At 37.3% G+C, this 24,937-nt stretch overlaps 3 protein-coding genes across 3 annotated transcripts in view; 2 read left to right on the top strand and 1 right to left on the bottom strand.

The window, feature by feature from the left end:
* Window positions 1–24,937, top strand: part of NUFIP1 (nuclear FMR1 interacting protein 1) — a 145,900-nt gene that overhangs the window by 41,797 nt on the left and 79,166 nt on the right. The window lies entirely within an intron of this gene.
* The window catches only part of GTF2F2 (general transcription factor IIF subunit 2), a 79,529-nt gene that overhangs the window by 28,999 nt on the left and 25,593 nt on the right, over window positions 1–24,937 (bottom strand). Inside the window, exon 6 of the mRNA XM_079307278.1 lies at window positions 12,543–12,624. Coding sequence (XP_079163404.1) covers window positions 12,543–12,624 — 82 coding nt within the window. The remainder of the gene's footprint in view (window positions 1–12,542; window positions 12,625–24,937) is intronic.
* On the top strand, window positions 22,071–23,617 carry KCTD4 (potassium channel tetramerization domain containing 4). Its single transcript, XM_079307291.1, has one exon. It carries the CDS (start codon window positions 22,375–22,377, stop codon window positions 23,146–23,148), a length of 774 nt encoding a protein of 257 aa, XP_079163417.1. The 5' UTR covers window positions 22,071–22,374; the 3' UTR covers window positions 23,149–23,617.

The following is a 24,937-nucleotide window of genomic DNA, read 5'->3' as shown; positions in this document are numbered from 1 at the left end:
AGCAGCAAAAGCATCTACTAATTGATAATTCTTTCTGTACCAGACCATGCAAATCTAAGGATAGAGAAGAGGGAACAAAATACTGTGTAAGACTGCAATGAAATGTCTTAAATCTGGCAGATCTATTTGCTAGCTTTGTCCTTGCTAAGATCCCACAAATTGTGGGAAGCACCTTTTACCTCTAGAGTGGATACTACATTGGGTATTTGTCTTCCAAGATGAAAACGGGCTAAAAAGAGTTAAAGAAGAAATAGCAATAAAAACAGCTTTAATAATCTACTGCAGTTGGGTGATTTAGGCATCAATTTATAAAACCTACACCATTACTCCTACTCTAATATGTGGCAGCATAACTACACTGTAGGTGTTTCTCTCCAAGTTGCCCTGAGTATCTCTCAGGGTCGATACTGCAGTAAAAAACTGCATTTTATGGTAGTTTAAATTTGTGGTGTAAGGACCAGGAAATAAGGTGCAGAGTTAGAAATTTAAAACAGATGCTTTAATTCTGTGACAATTTATTAGGAAATATTCATATGATTCGTTTCACAGCATGCGTGAATATAAATCCTCAAGAGATTTAATTAGGTGTATTTTATCATAAATTGCATTCCCATAGACATATGCTGCTCCTGCTTCCTGCTGATAATAACAAAGACCAACTGACACTTAAGAACACATCTGAAATCTGGTTTTCTGATGACATAAGGTAGAGAAAGAGAATAAAAAACCAGTGCTCAATATAAGTATCAGTGATTTTCCCAGTTGCTGTACCATACTAACTTAGAAGGCAGTTTATTTTATGCAGTACAAATTAACCTCACGAAGTTCTGTTTTGCCAATCTACAAAATATATCTTTTACTTCCAATAACATAAACATGGCATATGAAAAAAATCTGTTTGCTTAGATGTTCTTCATGAGAACCTACAAAAACATTGTTTTGAAAATCATAGTTTTGATCAATTAACCTCTTAGTAACTGAGTCTTTTCTGTAATACAATGATTTCTTAATGTTCTACGCATTTTGATCAGTTTCATACTTTCAGGATGTAGTACTTATTCCATGAACTTCTCTTCAGAGAAAGAGTACTTTGTTTTCATCCCCTTTGTTGAAAAGCTCTTTGTCAACATGAGCCACCAATGGCAGAATAGTTAAAATTATCTTTATTTTTCTAAGCAGTTCCCAAAGTCAAAACAGAAGCCAATACCTGAGTTGAAATTAGAATTCAAAATAGAGAAATAATTTGAAATGTAATTTGAAAATTATATACAAGTGGTTTGGTTTGTTTATTTTTAACTTTACTTTGAAATGTATTATATAAATACAGATCTAAAGCATAATTCTCTCTCAGATATTATCATTTAACATCTTCAGGTATGCATCCACATATTGGTGTTGATTTCCACGTAGTCTGCTATTTTTATCACATATTTTTCTACTCCCGCCTACACTCACATACAGTGAAATTTCTCTTTCAAGATGACTTCACAATTCAGAATATATCCCAGAATGCAGGGATTTTCTTCTCTCTTTTTTTTACAAAAATAAATCTAGCCATGGATATTTTTGTGCTCCTGTTAATCCTGTCTGTTCTCCAGTTGGAAAAAAAAAAAAGATGGAGTGAAGTATGATACAGGTAATATTCAACCTTATAACAGGTTTTGAACACAGGGCTTTCTCTAAATTCAGAAACAGCTATAGTTAACAATGCTGGAGAACTAGGATCTTTTCAGATATGACACAGGAACTTTTTAAATGAGCTTAGCAAACAGAATGTGCTAAGTCTCATTACTACTTATTTCATTACTTTTTTAAAAATCTGAACCACTTTGGAAGTGATTTTTTTTCACCTCCTTCTGGTTTTAGATTTGAAGTGGTTGGATTATCACAGTCATGATGATCTAAGGGTTAAGAAAAGCCTGAGTTCATGGGAAGATAAGAATTCATGTTACGCTATTCGTTTACAGATAGATTCTTCACCTTAAAGGTGTTGTCATGTTCCTGACTGACTCTAGCCTGAGTTAACACTGTTCAACTAGTTCTGAAAAAGGACAGAAGCCTGTGTGTCTCCCATGTGCAGACTGGAATCATGAAGTCAGAACCTTATGTTATAAACAGAAATGAACCCTGTAAAATCCCTAATTCCTCCATGCCTATTTTTGGGAATGCACAAAGTCTCAGAACTGAATACAACCAAGAGCAGAAGGACAGAAGAAAGCTCTTTGGTGAGCTGTTTCTTTGTTTAACTCATTACTATTTCTTCTTTATCTTCCTCTTTGGCAAGGTCTCAGTCAGCACTCAAGAACACACACACAGTCTGAGGGAACAGCAGGACAGTAATTCAAATTTGTATTACAAGCTGCAGGGTACAGTTCCTCCTGATTCTGCCACTATCATTAAGAAAGGGGTTAGTCAGATATTCTTGAAAAAATATGGACCTGTTCAAAGACCTAACATAGACACTTCACAGCCATTAACTTTGGTTAGGATCCAGTCTGTTCACACTCTTCTCAGTTACTGTTCCAGTGTGTCCAAGACCTGAAAGATGTTGCTGTACTTGGTAATTTCTGGCAAGTATTTTTGGAATTGCAGAATTAATTCTCAGAACTGCCAGTCAGGATGGACTAATACATTAATAAGGCAGGAGATTTGCAAGCTTTGGAATTTGGAAAATAAAAACTAAGTTATCAATAGTTATCACTGTATGAGTTGAGCACAGATTTAAATTTCTTTATATTTTACAATTGCCACTGAAGATAACTCCTGGATAAACTTGCAACTTCACCTTGGTCAGAAAGGGCCACCCTAAACTTCAACCACCAAGTATTTGAGTTCTTGACATCAGAAGCATCCAGCACACCTAAAGCTCGAGTGAGAAAAGTATCCTGGATGAGGGAAGGGATTGAAGGGGATAAAAGACAACACACTCAATGATCAACTGAAAAAAAGTCAGTCTGTCCTCCAAAACAACACAAATCCAATCAGTCTGCTGCTACAGTTTTCACTATTACCCTTCACTTCTAAGCCTAAGTTTTGATCTATGCACACAGCAGTTTCTAAACAGTTCAGAGATGAGTCAACTAGAAATAGGTTTTTTAGATAGCTTATGTTACAACACGCTAGCAGAGACAAGAGATCCCAAAGAAAAGAAAACAAAATAATTTTGATAGAGCAGATAACATATATCAGTATCTACCAACACAATACTTTTGGACATCAATAGGATATTAACTCAGGCATGAAGAGTCACTTTTAGTGCAGAACATTTTCAGCCTTGAGATGTGTCAGAAACTTGGATGAAGATGAAAACATTTTAAAAATAATATCCATTTAGTGGCTTTGCTTTATGAATTACATTCTGTTGGAAACTTTAATTTCAAGTAGCAGCATAGTGACTTAGTGTTCAGTGCAAAATTTTCAGTGAAGTATCACAGATACCAAAATGACAGTGATTGAATCCCATGCAAATCTACTGACTGCAAACAGAGGAGGCAACAGTCTAGCAAAAACATCATAACAGACTTCAGGAATTGTGCAATTATTGTATACAAGGTTCAGTTAAAAAAGGTATTTCATTAAAAAGCACAAGGCAGCTTGCAAATTTCAAACTCAATGTAGACTTGAAAGGAAGGAAAACTTTCAGGACTTACACATCACTAGAACTGACATTTAAGTCATATATTCTGTTGATAAAATACCATTTTAAAGAGAAATCACCTCATTCTCTCACAGCCATGTCAGTCTTGCAATGGTAACTGAATTAAAATAGCATATGTTTTTCTTAAGGCCATAAGCAGATATATCTAGACTTAAATGAAAGCATGGAAAGAACAAAGTATTTGTGAGCCATTGTTTTTATATGACATTGTTAAATTTGTGCATACGTATGAATGTACATAAGAAAGATTCCACACAGTGGACCTTTGTATGAATTTCTGCTTTTTTCAAGCTGTGGGAAGTAACAGTCTATAGAAGAAGTTTTGTGAAAAATATTACTGAAAATGATTTGCACTTGATTTGAAGTGTAAACAAGCTTCCTATGATTTTAAAGTTCCTTCACTGTATTTGCTGCTTAAGTATAATTTGTACCCTTTGATACTGGCAATCTTATTTTTTCTATTCAGATGATTTAAGAGAAAAAAAAAGTGAGTTTAAGTAGATTAGATAAGTGAATTTCAAAGAATTTTACATTATATCTCTTGCTTAAACCAAAAGAAAGTGATTTACTGTTCTTTTCCATTTTATGGCATTAATTTGAATTCAACTCCTAAGCCTCTTTAAAAGCATCCCAGACTCAAGCATTAGCAGGTGGCTGCACAATATTCTCTTTTAAAAAACATTTCAGGATTGTGCCTGAGTACTAAGTGATTGTTTCAGTGCTTCAGTATCTTGTATTAATATCTGAGGCATTTGGAGAATGAGAGTCTTCCATAAAATGCAATGCTGTGATAAATTTCTAAAGCTGGCATCTTTTCCACCCACAGAGCCTTAGAGGAGCATAGGAGATACCTCCACTACTTTCCCCCATGGTGTACCTGGTCCTATGGCACTCTAGGACTTAAGTTCCCACTGGAATTTTGTCATGTTTTCAGGAATTAAATCACCCACTGATCTCAGGGAAGTCCAGTTTGATAAGCACTGGAATCCAACAGATAGACATTCCTTCTAAAAGAACCAGAAACAGAATATAGACAGTTTAACATCTATGAATTTCTTTGGACTTGGTGACATCCCAAGTAACAGGTGCTACTTGGAGGTACACGTGCACCCTGGCACCTCTCAGTTACACCACTGTTTCAGTGCCTTCCTGTAGCTTCATTAATTTCAGAAATGTTTTGATAAGCCGGGAAATCAATACATCAGCAACAGAACTTGCCACCTGATGATTCTAGTCTTTGATTCTGCACCAGGTACTTTTTGTAGTCAATGATATCATGAATTTTTGGAACTCCTTTGCAGTAGGGAACTGTTGGACAATGTCAGTCAAACGATTTGTTACAAACTCCAAATATCATCAGCAGTATGTGAATAAAAAGTGGCTTAAAAATAGATGTGGTATGGTGCTGACATTCGACATATTGTGAAAATTTGAGCTTGTCAGGCTGGTAGCTGCCAAAGCATTTTAGCAGAACCCAGAACACTGGCAGTACTCAACATGACTACAGCATTTGGAATGGTGGCCAGTAAGAGATCCATGAGCTTCAGTGAACTCTACAACAGAGAAAATGCTGACACCAATGTAGAAATGAGCTTATTTATTTCCATCAGTAACACCGTATCAGTCATGGCAGTTAAAACTGAACAATCAGATTTTCACCCACTATAGTGTGGCTTTCATATTACAGATGGAAAAGAGGATGAAAAGGAATGTGCTACCCTGGGAAGAGGAAGGATGTTCTTACATACTAAACAAGTCCCTCACATTGAAATCTGGAAAGAATCTTAGCAGCAAAGACATCTCTGTAATTATTGTTGTCCTGGTAAACAGTAAGGTTATCCAGCATTGTACAACACCAAGGACTCTAGTTTCAAAAGAAGGAATCAATACCACTGACATTAAGGTTTACCAGAATTATAAATATCCAGAATTTCTGGTGCTGAGCACTGGTACTGAGTGAAGCTTTTTTCCAGCCTCAAGAAGCTGGCTACAACTGAAGTCTGAACATACTCCAGGGTGACTATTTTTAGCCTCACTGCTTTCAGCAGATAGAAAGGAAATGGATGCTATTTTGCTAATTACCATAAAGGCAAGCTAGATATATTCTTAAATGCAGTGTGTCTGTTTTATGAACTTTGTGTCAAAAAAAATCCCAGGACAATGAGAACTCTCCAATTAGAACTACTGATTTCCTTCCACAAGGTATAAGGGAAAATTCACGGAGTATTTGCCATAAACTCAAATATTGATCCCAAAGCATCTCTTTTTTTTTCTGAAAATGACCATGCTAAGCTTCTATCAACACCATATCTTTCTAAAAAGGCACAGAACACATTCACTATGCTGTCTATTCAGAAGGTATTTTAGTTCCAGAGAAATGCAGAGGAATCTGGACACAACCTTGGGCAGCCATCTCTAGGTGGCCCTGATTGAGAAGGAATGTTTGCATCAGATGACTTCCAGAGGTCCCTTCCCACCTCAACCATTCTGTGGTTCTGTGACTCTTACCTGGAAATGATGATATTTAAATAACAGAAAGGAAGCAAATTTCATGCCATGCTGTAAGGAAGGCATTTTAAGGTAAAACAAAAGCAGAATCATAAGTCAGCCATCAAAGCCTACTTTTTTATAATTCTGTCTCCAGGCTTTTACAAAAAAGAAAGGAAACTGAGATCTAGTGATCAGATCAATGGTCTCTCCCAAAACTTAAGGAAGTATCAATTTCTATAACCAATATAATTCATACATTAGAAAGTGTATTAAAAAAAAAAAAAAAGAAGAAGAAAGGAATGTCTTGTGCCTCTCCCTCCCACCCACAATTTCCTCAGATTAGCCAGTATACACTTGGCTACTTGAAGCTTAAGACAAAAACAGAATAAAAAGAACATTAACCTTTTGCATCCAGCTGCAGATTTAAGAGAAACACGATAAAATAACCTGCTGCATTACCAAGAGTAAGCTATGCCTTTTATATTAGCATCATTATAATGGTTGGAAGCAGCAACCAAAATTACAACCTTTTTCATATCACTGAACAAAAAAGCATAGTAATATAAAAGACTTATTAAAATCCAATCTCAGAACACCACTTGTAAGAACAAGAAAAAAACGACAAACAAAATGAAAAGGACAAGAGACAGTGAAAAGAGTCTAAGATCACAGACAAATAAATAGCAAACAAACAAAAGCAACACTCCTGACCACTGCAACAGGGAGTAACCAATTCTCTGTGCTGCTGAGCTCATCTCACTTAAACCTTGTTTTTCTTACTTGTTTCTCTCTACTGCTCTGTTAAAAAATGGACACAGATACTGAAGTATCTGTGTCTGTTACACTGCAGTCCAATTGTTCACAATTAGAGTGTTATTTACTTGATTTGTTAAAAACTGGTGGATGTCCAGGAGCACAAGAATAATATAAAATACATGTCTTAACAGTACAGCTTAACCTATATGAACATGATTAATACTAATTTTCTACAAACTGCACATAATTCTTCTGGAAAAACTGTGATTGGAAATACTCTAGCATATGAAAAAATATATTTTTTTTGTACTTGATGAGTAACTCAAAACATCCCAGGAATGTATTTCTGCACTATGCTGAATCTTACTTCGAGCCAGAGAAGCTGATCTTTGATACTTGAAAAAATCAAGGTCGAATTGACTGACAGGCAGATGCAATCTCAGTCTCAATCTCTCCCTGCATAAAAATGGCTTCTCACCTCAAACAAACCAGGCAGCATTTGTGCAGCAAGTCAGCCTTTGTGGAAAATGCACAGATGTACACATACATATGTATTTTGAAGAGGAATTCATAGCCAACTAAACATATCTACAAGAATATTTAGAAAGTACCATGGTGGTCAAATGACTCATTTTCTTCTGCTAGTAGGAAATATTTGGGGGGGATGGGGGGAAGGAAAAAATCCCAAAACAACCCCAACCAAAAAAAAAAAAAACCCCAAACTCTTGGCATAATGCTCATTTTCTGCAATATACTGAACTGTCAGTCAGTCAATACTCTCTCAGTACTTTGGAAAAGGTGAGCAACTCATCTGCACTAATTTAATTTCACTTGCTTGACCTAGAACACCAAGCTTCAGGACTTCTAGAAGCCTCCAAAATATGGTTATAAAAAATGTGACTTTTCAAATGTGGAAGTTCATTAATTATTCTAGAACGTTTTACAACCCATTACTCCTACAAGTCTGTTATGCATATTTCTTCCAGCTGCTTTTTCTAAGGACTTTCATTATACTCTCTGTAGAAAAATCTCACAAGAAAAAGTGAGAAGATATACAAAATTCTTGCAGCCTTGTTACAAGCTGTAATACAGGCAATCACTATTTTCACTAATGACACATCAAGATGTATTTTTAAATTACTTAAGAGAACTACAGGGATTACCAACCTTGTTGCACTTTTATATGTTGGCTCTTCTAGGCTTTTGGTAACTCTAGCACTCCTTTTTCTTCACTTGTGTACAGTTTCAGTAATCTGGATTAGGTATAGTCAAACCAGAGTATTCCAAAAGCCATTGTGAAAGGTGACCAGCATTTCAACATCACATTTGAGAATGAAACAAGGGGACTGAATCAATCCTTTTTTGCCTGCCATCTTCCACAGTTGCAGAAGTGTTAACAAACACTTCATACAATTCATCAACTGCTTGAGCTGCATTTCACATGTGCCTTCAAAACCTCCTGAGATCTGTGAGCCTGGCACTCAGTCACTCTAGTGCAGAGGACCAGAGCAGTCCTGCAGACCTTTCTGTAGCTACTCAACTTGGCAATGGCAGGCTGAACTGGAGCTTTGCAGAAGTCACTCTCTGAGATTTTTTTTTTTGCTTCTTAACTTTACCTTAAAATGAAATGTGTAAGATACTGATGTGTTCCAAATACTTTTGAAAATTTCCTGTGAGGAAATGGAGAAGCAGAAATGGGAAAGGAGAACTGAGAAAGAATTGGGGAAGAAGAGCATTTGCTGTCATCAGAGAGATGAAGAGAACAGATGTGAGGACCAGTGCAAGGATGAAAACAGGTGATGTGGCAGAAAGAATATGAGATGCTTACAAGTAGCATGATGATATTTAAAATACAAGAAGAAGGCAAATTTCATGCCATGCTGTACAGAAGCCATTTTAAGGTAAAACAAAAAGAGAATCATAACTCAGCCATTAAAGCCTACTTTTTTGTCTCCAGGCATTTACAAAAAGGAAACTGAGATCCAGTGGTCAGATTAATGGTCTCTCCCAAAATTTAAGAAAGTATCAGTTTCCATAACCAATATAATTAATATGCTAGAAAGTGCATTATTAAAAAGAGAAGAAAGGAATGCCTTATACCTCTTTTTTTCCCACAGTGCAAAACCCAGGCCTCCATTTTCCCTCTTTTGAGAATAGCAAACACCCCCTAGAAGTATCAAAATCTTATTCTCATCTCTCAAGTCATCTAAAGCCTGAAGGGATCCTGAATGTCTGGGGAACTCTTCTCTTCCTGTGCCCCATGTTTCCCAGTGCAGAGAAGCTGCATGGAAGATATCTTTTTTTGGGGGGGCGGGGGGGGGGGGAGGTCATTAATCCAAGGTGGTTAAACAGTGGGATCATGAAATTAAAATCTCTTAAGCCTCAGAAAGACAAAATTAAGGCACAGATAATGTATCTTCATGGTGGAAAGTTGACTACAGTGAGAAAATAGTCTGGTTCATGTGGGGCTGGCTAGGGAGGATGTGAAGCTTGCCCAAGGCAGCCTGACAGAAGGGAAAGGCAAGAACCTACCTGGATGACACAGATGGTGGGGGCACAAGCCTGGTGTGAATAGAGGGTGTGCTGCACAGTGAGCCATGTGTGACCCCACCTGTGACATACATACTCCTACCACAGTTCACATGTGTCCCCACTTCTGACAGGCTCCATGGGGCAAGAAGGGAACTGTTGTAGAGTAGTGTAGGCACAGTATTTTCTGTGACACTGCACAGCAAAGCTGTATGCTGTTAGGAATGGTCTGCCTACCTTTTTCTCCACACAGTCCAAATATTTTTAAATGGGATCATGAGATCCACTCCCACAAGACAGAAATCATGACAGGTGCTTGGAAACCACATAATATTTTCCAGCTAGCCTCAATAACTCTAAATGTAAAACCAATCATTAAGGTGCTATGAACGAAGAAATACAAGAAATACACTGCTAATAAAAATTCTGTAGGAAGTTCAGTAACACCGAGCTTTACTGGTGCAGGGTAGTGGGAGTTTCATGGAATTTGTCCCTCTTCTAGAACGTGAAGTGCAGAAAAATTGAGAAATTTTAAATAAATCTGCCAACAACAAAACTTGCAAAATGGAATATCAGGTGAAAGTCATACAACCTCTGTTTTACCTTGGGGAGTCTCAATCCCTAGACACACATTTGTACCTTGTATTCACATGTTGCGAACATCAGTCATCTTCATCCTTTCTGTAATCAAATCAAAAGCTGGTGGAAAAAAAACCCTCCTGACTACTACACCTGTTAACACTTTCACTCACATGTCACCAGTTTCTGTAGTTTCATCATCCATCCTTAAACCCACATGTCACACTTATCTCCCACTGAACTGCTGGCAAGCCCATCACGACACCATCGCTGCATCCTCGCGCTGAAACTCCACAGAGCAGCAAGGAAACCAACGCCACACCACCCATCCCTCAGCTGATCTCCTTGACCCAGATGCAGATGGCAAAATAGACAGGACCCATGTCTGCATTTAATACCAGGAAGTATATAATCCTTTTTTGTTACTGCCAGCTCTCAGAAAAAAAGTGATTACAGTTTTTGAGAATGTGCAGCTTGCTCTTCTAGATCTTAAATGTTTGAAGCAACTGCATTTATCTTTTAATTTTATTTCCTTCTCAACTCAACTTAGTATTATAGCAGTCAAAGCCTACACAATAGACTCACTGTTTTATCAATATAATAAATTCCCCCTTTGAGGAGTCTCTCTCATATAAAGCACAAGAGTAAACAAAAAAATGAACAAAATGGTTTCATATAACACAGCTCTATAATGTATGTGTTTTATCTTTAATGCTGTCACCTTTTTTTATGTACAGACTGTAGCATGTTGAGGGTGGGAGAACATAAAGGGAGTGAAAAGTTAGATCCTACTACTCAAATACCAGATACAGTATTTGGATATAAACCAATTCCTTCTGAGGCTGTGACTGCTAGAAGTGTTAAATTTCATGCTGGCTCTCAACAAAACAGACTCTTTTTTTTTAACTTCTTGGTAGAAGGCAAAAAAATCTTTAGCAACATGTAAAGTTAGAAAGTAGGAATACACAGCCTGACAATTTTTCTAGAGGAAGGAAAAAACAACAGTACCATTGTTTTCACCTGTCAGTGTTTTCAGAGACAAAATCTGCTTTTGTGTTTGTACTTTTGTTGCTCCTGTAGGAGTAGAACATGACAAAACTGAAGATGAGGAGAGGTTGCATCCATGTCTGTGTGACAGAAAGTAGAATGCTGAAAAATTCAAAGTTTGGGTAGTACTTAAAGCTATCATTTCTGTTTCCATCTCCTTCTGTGGCCTTACCAGAAGATTCTTATCTGATCAACTATGTACAAAATGCAAAAAAGCACTTGGATCAGGAAGCCTGTGCTTACAACAATTATGAAGCAAATACATCTTACATTCTATATTCACGTATATTTAAAATTTCCAGATTGAAATGAGTCCTTTTATATAACATTATTTATATTTATATATTTATATAACATTATTTGCCTCATACTCCATTTCCTACTGATGACAAAAACCATGACAGCAATCACAGAACTCCATCTGAAATGAAGTAGTTCACTGTATGGTACTAATTTGCCAACAGCTAGAACATAAAATGTCAAAACTGCATGAATTCAGTAAGGAAATACTGGAGCAATTTAGATGACACAGAAGGTTAATAAAATACAAGATACTGAAAATGTATATGATACATAGGAATCAGATCAGGCACTGGAGATAAACATCTCCAGTGCATTTTCTGTGCTCCTTTTGACAATTCTAAAACCAGTCATGGATGATTTTCTTCCTAAAATTTCATGCTTTAAATTTCTCTATTTACAACAAACTCACAGTATAAAAGGGTGATTTAATGAAAACCTACAAGCCTAAAATATAAAAAGATGCACTTCATACAAGGCACAATTCAATGCCAAATCTGATTACTAGAGAACATCATCGATCAAGTTAATAACCCATAAGATATATGACTCACATGGTAAATTCTAGAGGTATTTGCTCAAATTTTCAGAAGTTGCTAAATGATCCTGTTAAATGTGTATGTTGTGGTTTCCTTGCCACTTCTGGTTTTTTCAGTCACTACCTTTTCTAAGAAGCATGCCTGTTTAGGTCCACCACTTCTCCAGAAACTCCTTCCTATTTGGAAATTTTAACTGCCTTTTCAGAGATCCTTTTTGTCTAGCATGGCACAGTGTAAAGCAGAATTAAACTTGGGTGATCCACAGAAACCCACTCAAGAAAACACTTAAGAAGTGTGTCCTTTGTAGACCAATGTAATCCCTTATGTCCCCAGGAAATTCAACTTCAATCACATTTGAACACAGTCATATGTTCAGATATGAAAAGGTACATATGCTCTAGTAAGAGATTTGCATATGATGGGATGCAGAAATCTGCATCATTCCACCAGACAGAACCAGAGGGAGATAGAACTCTCACAGCAACCTTCATTCCATCCCTACAGCAAATCCACCTTAAAAAGAAGATCCATGTAAATCTGGTGATTAAGACCATGATAATACTGAAATCACTCTTCCATAGTAAGGCAATAATGAAAGCACCAAAATCAGATATCACATATAATTTGTCATGAAGGACTCCTACCTTTTCAGCTTCATATAATTTTCACTAGCTGCAGGTCTGCATTCAGCACGTTGCACCACTATTCCTTCCAAGGCAAGTTTATCTAGAATGAAAACAAAACAAGTAAACCTGGACATTAAAATAAGATCCACCAAGATAGTCAACATTTGAATTATTTTTCAGTAATTAAGAACTTACAAAATATAACATAATTTTAAGTTCTCAAATCAAGTTCTAAAATCTCTGCTATTTAGATACCAAAGAAAGAAGCAGGAACAATGTCTTTGTATAGCTGGTATACCCTAGACTTCCTTGTTTTGCCTTTAGATGTTTTACATACTAAAAATTAATTACAGAGATCAAAATTTAAATAAGAGATTGCAACTCCTTTCCCTAGATGTTGCACTCAGATTATTATCTAGGTACTTTTTTTTGTAAATGGGCAATTAATACAATCAGTGACAACAGAAAAAGTAATCTACAAAGCGAATCTGATAATCTGAGTATCCAAAATTAGTGGAAGATAAAACAAAAGCTAATTTTATCCTTATTCTCAGTAAAAGAGTACCACATTTCCCTTGTTACATTTTTTCAAAAAGTACACTAAAGGAACACAATGCAAAAAAGTAACAGGGAAGAGAAGTAAAAGCTTTCGGTTAGTAATCTAGGACATCACATACACGTATTTAGGTAGAACTCCTCTCTGTACATTCACCTCAGTGATTCAGTCACTTTGTTACCCTACATGACCACCTTTTGCCTAAAGCAATGATGACTAACAGAGCAGTACCGGCCCACACCATAAAGGTAGGTAAACCCAAAAATTAAAAGTAACTTGATGCAGAAAGAAAGAGAGAAGTGATGATGGGCAAACATCTTCACTTCTACTAGATGCTCTAGTGCATAATGTGTGGATGTGTCAATTATCCATCTCTCTTGGGCATAGCCAGTGCACTGTGTTAAACAAACACCTCTGGAACAGCCTTGCATTACAAGAAAGGATGAGCTTTAATGGCTTGATTAGCTCTCAGTACTAAAATGTCCTTCCAAAGGCACTACTACACTGTCACTGTCACCTTCTGTTGGCAATGTCACAGAAGATGACAGAAATGCTTAGAAATACTGATGCCCAAGCAACCCAAGGCACTGTGACACTACTGGGTTTTCCATCACCTTATAGACTGAAATATTACTATGTCTGTACATCTGAATCTGCTCTCCCTGAATAATGCCAGAAGCAATAACTTAGACATCATGTATTTAAAAATTATTTAATCTAAAATTTCTTGGATTGATTCAAACTAAATCTTTGAAAGCAGTAAGAATGCCACATTTTTTTCAGATAGGTTTGAATGAAACAGGTAAAATTTGTTTTAAAACACTCGTGATTTTGTGGATTCCAAGGTTAATGGCCAGAAGAAAATTGAATAATGTGCCTGACTTCCTATGTATCCTGAACAGAAAAACTTCATGGTCTTTCTTCTTCACAGAACCTAGTAACTTATTTGTGGCTCAAGTGATACTCATATTGCTGCATAATCTCTAATAAGAATTTGGATTCAGCTTCTAGCAGTTGGTTCTTATGACTTTCTATACTATGGTAAAGAGTCTTTCAGTACCTGGTGTTTTCTCCCTTTGAAAGTACTTATAGATTGTAATCAATTTGCTTCTCAATCATCTTTTTAATAAATGAGCTAATTTAAGCTCATGCATTATCTCATTTTTGCCACACTTATTTAAGTCTGGGGTTTCTTATTTGTATCTTGTTTCATCTCTATACGATGTTTTAAGATTATAGAGACCAGAAACCAGACATAATACTACTGTAATGATCTTATGAAAACTATACATGGAGGTAAAATAACAGATACAGGAGCTGGAATTTCTGTCCCCTCACTTAAGACACTTGAAGATTATTCAGCAGAATCTATGAATTCAGCTGAGAGTGAGGAAGGGAGACCATCAGGTAAAAAATGGTCTCATCTCTTTTAGAATTCAATTATTTTCTGGTGGTTTTATGTTAAAGGGTTTATTTTGGAGGAGAAAGCACACAGTGTCTGTGTCCCACAACTGCTTCATGCTAAAACTGTGTTAAGATCAATTTGTCTCTAAAAACCAAGTTCTGGAGGTTTGTGGAGTTGACTGGCTATTATATTACTAATACAACTATTTTGAGTCTTTTCGAAGCCTCACATTTTACCTATGTGCTCTGCATTACCTAAGTGCATAATTGCCTTTGGCTTGGTGAAAATGCCTTGTCTTTAAAACAGATTCTGTGAATTAAGCAATCCCAGTCACAGTCCTGTCACAGTTATTCACTGTTTGACTAGCATTTGTGCCAATCATGACACATTTTATAAGCAGTGATTCCCACTTACCACTGTCCTTCTTGCTAATCCTGGAGGAAGCCCTTCAAATCGCATCTCAACTGGCTTCCTACTGATAATTCCTTTCTGATAACTGTCAGCTAGTTTTTAATCTTGCTCTGTGTTTAGGGGTTTTTTTAGATATAAATCAGAATCAGCCACAAGAATCTAGATTATTTACAATAGGAAATGCTAGGCAGGCTGCAAATGTGCTGTTACTTTAAACTCACAGTCTTCAAAATAAACAGTATTAGGTTTGTTTGACCAGAAAAACTTTACATAAAGTCATGTTTGCTAGCATTCATTATATTTCCAATCTTACCTATCTCTTGAACTCCATAACATTTTTTCTGCTCACCTCTATGGAATAGGTTTCAAAGCTAGCTAACCTATATTCATCTGAATCATCTAACCCAGCTGCCTGAACAGTGACATGTCACTATCAATCTCCCTGCACTTGGCACAATTTTCAAATTATTTTTAAGTTTTGAGGATTGGGATCAATAAAGCAGAGTTCCCACCACCAACTACTTAGGAAATGAATATGCAAATTAAACATGTTTATCCTTAATATTACCACAGAGTGACATAATGGTTTGGGTTAGAAAGGACCTTAAAAATAATTTCATTCCAACCCCCATGTCATGGTTAGGAACAACTTCCACTAGACCAGGTTGCTCAAAGCCCCATCCAGCCTGGCCTTTAACCCTATCAGGGTTAGGGAATCTACAACTTCTCTCATATCTCATCTTTGATGTCTTGGCTAATACCCTCTTCTAATTACCACTGATTCAGATTTGACTTTTGCAGTCAAATCCAGACAAAATGTTCCAATCACTTAATGTACAAGGCTGTCCATGGTCTCCCAAACACAGCATGGCAGCTAAACTTGTCTGCTGTCTAAGAATATTCACTGTCCAAAACCCAAGCCTTATGTCCCACTTTCCCTGGACCCTCTTAAGGATTTTAACACAACTTTTAGAGTCTAGCAGAATACACAAAGATCAAAGATGCATGCAAACCTCTGGATGCAAGACTGTAGGTTTTATTCACTTTGCAGCCTAATTAGACTTCATTCACCAAACTCAAACTCAGACACGAGTCTGTCTTCAACTGCTGCAGAGATGCAATGAAAAGATATTCAAAGTGCTACACATCTGCTTTGATATTTCCATAGTCCCATCAGTCTACAAGGTAATGGATGAATGAGGCAAGAAAGTGATAGCTCCCTGTTAAAGACACCTACTCAAAGTAGACAGTACTAAATAAATAAATAAATAAATAAACAAATATTAGCTAAGATCAGTGATGAGAAGGGAAAATAACACATTTTCCCAAGAATCTCACACTCTCAGATGCCAAACATGTGTTGGCAGGTACTAAGTATTCTCTCAGCCAGCTCCAGACAGGCCCCTCCACAGAATCCATAGGCTCATCATTAGCTGCCAAATGCATGCTCATCCTGACTTCCCTGCCTGAGTGCCCTGGTGCCAATTCATAAAGCAATTTCAACTATTGTCTCAGTGAGATGATAGATATGCTGGAGAGGTATAGATTCCAGCTTGGAATCCTGCTGACAATCATTATCAAAGAACAGAATATGGCAGAAACTTCTAAGCTGATGTTAATAAACAGGCAGGAGAGAAATTTACTGGAATTGTACAATAGATGATCTGATTGGGGTTGGATTGTTGTAGTTTTTAGAGAGATGGACTGGCTTGGAGATTTTAATGTATTAATTTTCTAGTCTGACTGCACTCAGCTTTGATTTCCAGCCACTGTCTTGTTGGACCATGGACTGCTAAGCTGAAGAGCCTGCTAGGAAAGCATTTGTGCCCATCCAAGCACTTACATAGTCTCCACTTTTATCAAGCCTAATAAAAATAAATCATGCTTTCTTAAACCTTCCATTATGCCATTTCTTCAGCTTCTTAATTGTTCTTACTGGCCTGAAAAGTCCACTTCATGTACGTCTCTCCTGAGATACTGTCTCTCACAGACAGACTTGACAACACGTGGGTCAGGTTCTGGAGCTTACCAACCCCCCTGCCTCGTGAACAGTGCCAAGGGAAAAATGAAGACCACACTCAGGATGCATGGTTCCCAGGCAGCAGGAAAAAGGGGATGAAAACACAGTAAGGACAGGCTGTGGGCATATGTGCCTCCAGCTCCTCAGCTGTTACAAGATGAGCTGATGCTTCCCAGCTGTCATGGTTTAACCCCAGCCAGCAACCAAGCCCCACATAGCCACCCACTGCCCCACCAGCAGGATCTGGGAGAGAATCAGAAAGGTAAAAGCTGGAAAACTCATGGGCTGGGATAAAGACAGGGCCATATCACATATAACAGTTCTTGGGAAGACAAACGCCATCACTCCAAACGTCTCCCCTCCTTCTTCCCCCACTTTTTATACTGAGCATGATGTCACATGGCCTGGAACATTTGGTCAGTTTGGGTCACCTATCTTGGCTGTGTTCCCTTCCAACCTCTCATGCACCCCGAACTTCCTCACCAGTGTGTCAGTACAAAAGCAGAAAAGGCCTTGGCTCTGTGTAATCCCTGCTCAACAATAACAAAAACATCTCTATACTATCAACCCTGTGTTCAAAACAAATCCAAAACACAGCCCCATTCCAACCACTGTGAAGAAAGTTAACTCTACCCCAGCCAAAATCAGCATACCAGCATTCAAGTCAGAAGCCCTGGTAAGCTCACACTGCTCACTTAAACCACTGTGCAGCTTCCCAGGCTTTTGCATGTGTTGGCTGGACAAGGAACAGCTCCTTCCTTCACTAGACCTCAGCTCTGCTCTTACAGATCAAACGTATTTTGTGGCACCTCTCACCTCAAAGCTGGTGACCTGAGACCATCCTTCCCTGCTAGCTATGCAACTAAGGAACAGGATTTCCAGACCTTCACTTGGTATTCCCTTATTTAGGCATTCAGTGATACATTCTGTTTGTTTTACTGACCACTGCACAGAACAATGACCTTATGTTCAGCTGTCAGTGATGTATTGTACATAGATTAGAGCCTCTGCCCTAACTCTCCTGCAAATAGAAGTACTGCAATCTCTGTCTACACTGTATTCCTGGGCACATAAACTTTGTATTTGGTGATAATAAAATGTTACACTAACCTGCTATCCAAATGGTTCTGCATCAACAATGTATAGCCTTACTGACTGTAGTCCCATGTGTATCATCTGCAAAACCATCAGCAACTACCTCTTTGATCATTCACTAGAAAAAAATTGGACCAAGAACCAAATCACAGCAACATCTGAGGGATAATTTTCTGCTTAACATTTGCCAGTTTGAGGCCTGTAGGTTAGGTTCTGTATAGCTAAATGATAGGGAAAACTAATGCAGTATATATTCTACTACAAAATGACAAATGAAACATACTGAAGGATTTAACAGAAAAAAGCATCACCTGCTTTGCTGAACAAATTCTAATTAAAAAAAAAAAAAGGCAAAAAAACTGGCACCACCCATTTTCTCTCCACCCACATTGATTAGTATATCACTCTCTCTTAATTATTTGATTGATTTCCAAGTCAGATATTTTTGTTTTTCATACACTACCTTTTCATATTTAAATACCTGTCTCATCCAAATAACCTTTCAGATATTGGCACAGCATTTGCTTTTCCAGCCTTGTAGAATTGTAGAGCTAAAAAATTATTAAAAATATCAACAGCAACTTTGGCAGTTTCTTAGACAGCCCTTTAGAAACACTTGAATGCAAATTGTTCAGAGTTGCTGGTTTGAAAATCTTTAATTTTAATTACTATGTAGAGATTGTCTTCAATAGCTGTTAATCAAATACCTGGAGATATTATTGAAATGAGAATTTCTGTGCTACCAACACTGAGATAGGAGCTACTAAATGGTCTAATTGTCCAACAGCCTGAACAATTTTCTGTGTTATGACAATAAATGACTAGCAAACTGCCTCAATAACCCTAACAGATTGTATTAGCATGGCTTCCTAATACACTTCTAAATTTCTCTCTCTCTTATTAGCTGAGAATTTTCCTTATATTCTTTTGTACTTCAATAAAAAATTTATCTGGTTTCTATAACCCAGGTTATTTTTACTGACAGCAGACTGTTGGTAAAGCTGATGTTCTTTAGATAGGCAAGTAAGCTGAATCACTTGTAAAGCACCAACTTTTCCATAGTGTGATTTGGTTCTGAATCCTCAGCTCTATGGCATGCTCAAGCTTACAGACCAGGGGGTTCAGAAGATGGTGGAGGTTGAGTGGGAGTGAGGGTGTTGACCAAAAGGAAACATGTAGGGCAGAAGGAAGGGCAGATGCATAGTTCCCTCCTCCTAGGTTTTGTTTTTCTGTGTAGCTGCTAGACACTAGAACTGAATTTTCACTGTCTCCAGGACAGCTGAATGAGAACCTGGAAATCTCTGTGGATTGCCCTTCTGGCACAACCCAAAGTGTGAGTAACTTGGGAAGGGAGTACTATTGCTACAGCCACTCTCCTAAGTGTGTACAAGGGTGCTTAGTATATTTTCTGACTTAATCTGAAACCCAAACAATATCTTCTCAATTGCTGGATTCCAGAACTATTCCCTACTTCAACAGCCATCCCAGCATACAGGTGACACTAATAATTTGTGAGGCAGCAGTCACTGCAGGGTTGCTACCCCACAGGACACTTCAGCTGGATAGGGCAGAAACAGCTCACTAACAACAGGGGAAAGCACCCAGCAGCAAATTACTCTGTTTCAACCCAAGTGGGAAGCAAGAAGATCTGGGATGCACTCATCAACATCTCAGCTATCACACACTGGTACACAACACAAAAGACTCTCAGAGAACAAAAATGGTCAAAGTCTCCAACCTGATTGCAAGAAATACTTCCACATCTTTGCCAAAATGAGCTTAATGAACTTTTGGATGATCTTTCAGTGCATGGACAAAAGGACAGAAAAAAGGAAATCCAGCATAGCAACACCTTGAAAAAACAGTAAATTATATTAAATTGCCCCACTAAAATTACATGCATTAAAATACCATATGTATCACCAAGTGCCCAGGAAGAATGAGGGCTTTTTGGTAAGTCTTGTAGTATGGCATAGAAAGTGCAAAACTTTGGTTGAGAAATACCAAGCTTTAATTTTATGTTACAGATGACTGTCAGCTGCAGTGAAATAAAGTGAAAATTTTACAGCAGTTCTAAATTTTTCAAGTCTCAAAGGTTTAAGTGTAAATATTCATGAACTCCACAGAGTATATTTTCCACACCAAATCCATTTTGAATATTTTATCATACAAACCACTAAAATGATTTTGCATGATCTTTCAAAGAATACTTATTTGCTCACAAAAGTGGAAAATACCAACTGCAAGTGTTACAACATTCAGAAGATGATAAAAAGAGAACACACACTGTTCTATAAATTCTAGCTATTAAAATGCAGACAGCTTAACTGGACATGGAAAATTTCTTACCTTTTACAAATCCCTTCTCTCTTTGGAAATCCCTATTCACTTGTACCAGGATGCTTCTAGTTCAGCTTCAAAATATTTCAAGTTCACTATGTGAGATGCAAGCACCACCAATCATTCTCTTAATGTTTAACAGATAATAAGATGGTTCAATATTTTAGCTATGCACAATCTAAGAACATTAAGTGGATTTTCCATCACTTCACAATAAAATAAATTTGAATGGATGTCTCCTGTAATGGAAAAAAAACCTTACATGAAACTAATTGGCTTTTTCATTTTCTCAATTACCAATTCAGTAACTAGAAAAACTTAATAATTAGTGAAAGAAGTTAATCTTGAAAAAACGTCCAAATGTTTAAAAATTAGATTAAAATTTCTGATTGAAATATCTTTGACTGAAGTTATGTTAAACATATCCATGGCATCAGGGAGTTAAAAATAAAATCATTACTAATTCCTGGTAAATCATACCTAATTAATAATACCTGCTTAATATATCGCATATGGCAGCAGAAAAATTTAGCGTATCAGTGCTAGGGATAGGACACCCTGGCAAGGAGAAGAGTGAGAGAAAAACATTTATTTCCACTAGAGTCAGTTACCAAATAATAAAATATTACAGTGATTATTGTGTGGTATAAATAAACAACCTTACAGACAGTGGAAGCAGTAGGAATAAGATACTTAGAAACAGAGCAGAAGAATTTACAGAAATATAATCTGCCTTTCCACTGCTAGTCAGACAAAGCAGGACACATCTACCTGTAAAATGAAAAACACATCTTGAAAAAGATGGAAACTCCTTCTCACCAGGTCTAACTCAAGGAAAGCCTTTGCTTCCATCCATGCTGGGGAATGCATGCAGTGGCTCCCGTCTGCCCACTCCCCAAGGAAACACCCATAGAGATGTGTGGAGAGCTTTTCATTTCCTGCTCCAAACTGCAAATGTTTAAAGGGGAAATCCTTTTCTAAGAGGCAATTGGGAGGCTCGAAGTACAGGAGAGAAGATGGACATTTGATTCCAGTGTGCTGTGCTGATGCTTCTGCCTCCCTGTACCCCAGTGTTGCTAAGCTATGGTGTTATGTGATGTTCAAAGCTATCTGTAGGCATACAAGCCCTTTGTTCCACAGGGCAGCTGAGTTTTTCTATAGAGAAAGAACAAACTGATGCTAGACTCTCTTGGTGACTTAAAAACCATCATCAATATAAATGCTAAATCCTTCCTGTAAAACTGTTTTTGTCTATGGCACACAGGAAGGCAAATAGCAAAACCTAATCAGGCTGCTGTTCTTGTGGTGGTGAGGATAGTCCCTTTGACTACAAATAAAAGCTTTTGCCACAAACTTAAAACAGTCAGACCAACAAGTCCTTAGCACCACTTCCATGGTATCTTCTGTGGAAACATCTTACTGCTGCACACGTGCCTGATAAATGAGTGACATGCATGTGCACACATTCCATAGATGACACCCCCTTTTACACACAGGGACACTTTTTGTTTCTGTCTTATCCTGCTGTATGCATCAGGTACTGTAATCAGTACTAAAAAACAAAGTGAAAAAACAGGCTTTGTGAAAAATCCTTGAAATAAAAACGAAGCTGTTTAACACCACAAGCACAAAATATGATTTGTAGCTGACACTGCAAATACATCTTCAAGTATTAAAAATAAGTTACCATTTAGTATAGCAGTATGTATTTTTGTGCAGAACCCCCTAAGCTACACAAACTACTTAGATTTAAAGGAAAGAAATAAACAGTTATCATATGCTTCTTCCCTTACACAGTTAAATGCAAATTCTCTCTTACAGTCATATTCCTGCTATCTCCCTGCACACACAGCTGATACGCCACCTACTGCAAACCCAAGCTGACAGTCGGAGCAATGCGAGCAGCATTTCCATTCCAACATCGAGCTGGAGCTGAATAAAGGTGCTTTTTAATAAGAAACATCCTCCTTGCAAGCTGACAAGAGCAAAGCAGGATAGCTGCATTGTTGTCCTAGCTTCAATAATGGAGAGAAAAGCAAGCAGGAGAGAAAACGAATGTGAAGAAAAAAACAGCAACTCTGAAAGCTCCGAGCTAGACAAGGACTATAAAACGTCTCTGATTACTCTGAATGTCGGTGGTTACCTATATATCACACAAAAACAGACACTAACCAAGTATCCAGATTCTTTTCTGGAGGGGATCATAAATGGAAGAATAATGTGCCCATATGATGCAGATGGTCATTACTTCATAGACAGAGATGGACTCCTTTTCAGACACATCCTCAACTTCCTACGGAATGGAGAACTTCTTCTACCAGAGGGGTTTCGAGAAAATCAACTTTTGGCACAAGAAGCTGAATTTTTCCAGCTTAAGGTACTCTCAGAGGCAGTGAAATCAAGGTGGGAGAAGGAACAGCTAGCATCTCGAGAGACTACTTTCCTGGAAATAACTGACAGCCACGACCGTTCACAAGGACTTAGAATCTTTTGTAATGCTCCTGAATTCATTGCAAAAATAAAATCCAGAATTGTACTGGTGTCCAAAAGCAGGCTGGATGGATTTCCAGAGGAGTTTTCAGTATCTTCAAATATTATTCAATTCAAGTACTTCATAAAGTCTGAAAACGGCACACGATTGGTACTGAAGGAGGACAACACCTTTGTCTGCACCCTGGAAACTCTTAAATTTGAGGCTATAATGACAGCTTTAAAATGTGGATTTAGACTGCTGACCAGTCTGGACTGTTCAAGAGGGTCGATTGTTCACAGTGATGCACTGCATTTTATCAAGTAATCACAAAGGCAAAGGAAACGAGCACGCAGCCAGTAAAGCTCCTTGAGCTGCAGCCTCCTGGCATCACAAATAATGCATCTAACTAGCCCTGTACCACAGAGCTCAGCTGCTAATCAACTGATGTGAGCTAATGGTATGTAAATCTCATAATGACATCTATCTCTGGCTTACTTAAGCTGAATGAAATTTTATGCCTGAATTTAACAAGAATTATCTGCTAACATTGTAAACACAGATGGAATGCTTTATGCTCTTTGTAATATGTTTTCTCAATGCTGTCTTTCAACCAGAGAGTCTAGCTGAATTTTTGTGTACCTGTGTGATGAATGTGCATATACCTAACTGCTCTGCTGAACAGCAGTGGGAGTATTTTCATATAATAAGCAGGCTTAAAGTATGTTTTGCTTATAACAAATTCAGAATGGATTTTAACCGGAATAAATGATTTTTGACTGTTCATTAGTGTTTATGGTAATCTATTGTACTGAATTTGCAAAAAAAAGGATTGCAAGAGAGTTTAAAATAGCTGACTTAATTTTTAAGTTAAGTGGTTTCTCAACTACTTAATCCTAAATTTATACCATATTGCTACATTAATAGCAATTGCCAGAAACACGTAAACCAACAAAATAATGCTGGAGGGGATTAATTTTATTACAGGAATTGGGTCCAATCTGCAGAGTATTAAATTTTCTAATCATACACACATATCAAATAGCTAACAAAAGTATTTGACATTAAGTTTAGCATAACAGGTTTCCAGTAATGGCATCCTACAATGCCACAGTCAGTATTTCTAGCAATCATTTGTGCTCATAAGGAGAGGCAATGAACAGAGCCCTTTTTTTACAGTGACTTAGTAAATGCAATGAGTACTATCAGTTCTGAACAGACCACCTGCTGGCATTAAAGACTATTCACTCTAAGTAATGGAATAAATACCTTCATTCTCCTCATTTCCACTATTTATCAAATCTTAATCTATATTTTAAACAAAGTTTTAATAGTTTCTATACAGCAACTGCAACTAATTTAAACACAAGTATTACAAACCAGTCACTTCACAGAAGCAAACTGAAAAATCAGCACAAAAAGCAAGAAGCAGAAGCACTAACTCTAAGCTTTGTCATTGAAACCAATCATCATTCAGAGCTCATATGAACCCAAAATTCAAGTAAGATTGTTATGAAGAAAGAAAAAAAACCAACTAAGTAGTTCTCCCAAAACATCGATTTTGTACAGGAAAAAAATAATGTCAACAAAAGGCAGTACAATCTACAGTACAAGTGACAACCAAGGAAAACAGCTAACACAAGACAGGCTGAGAAACAGATGTGGCTTGAATTTTAGGGGGAACAAATCAATCCTTAGTAGCAAGGGCTAAGAATACAAATTCAAGGTCTACTTATCCCTCAACATGAAACTCTTTTTCATTTTTAACATACAACAGGTGTTGCTAGCTAGGTTCCTTGCTAGAGGTGAATTAATACAGCAATGCTGCATTTCCAGACCAGGCAGCAGTGAGTGAAACATACCCCAATATGATTTTATCAAATGGGGGAATTCAACCTCTCCAGAATACTCCTTCAGAATGAATCCACTGTCTAAAAATTATAAAGTTTTCTATCTAGTCCTCATGTTACAGACTTACAGTTCATAAAAAATGTGGTTCTATAAAATACATGGTTCTAAATGGGTCTTTTCCAGATTCTAATGTTTAAAAATCCTATCACTTTACATTTCAGGCATACAAGAACTGTCCATGTATCCCAAAACTTCTCTGAATTTG

Source organism: Erithacus rubecula, assembly GCF_903797595.1.
Source record: "Erithacus rubecula genome assembly, chromosome: 1".
Taxonomy (NCBI): Eukaryota; Metazoa; Chordata; class Aves; order Passeriformes; family Muscicapidae; genus Erithacus; species Erithacus rubecula.
Note: the sequence above shows the minus strand (reverse complement) of the source record. Positions and strands in the feature narration are given on the sequence as shown.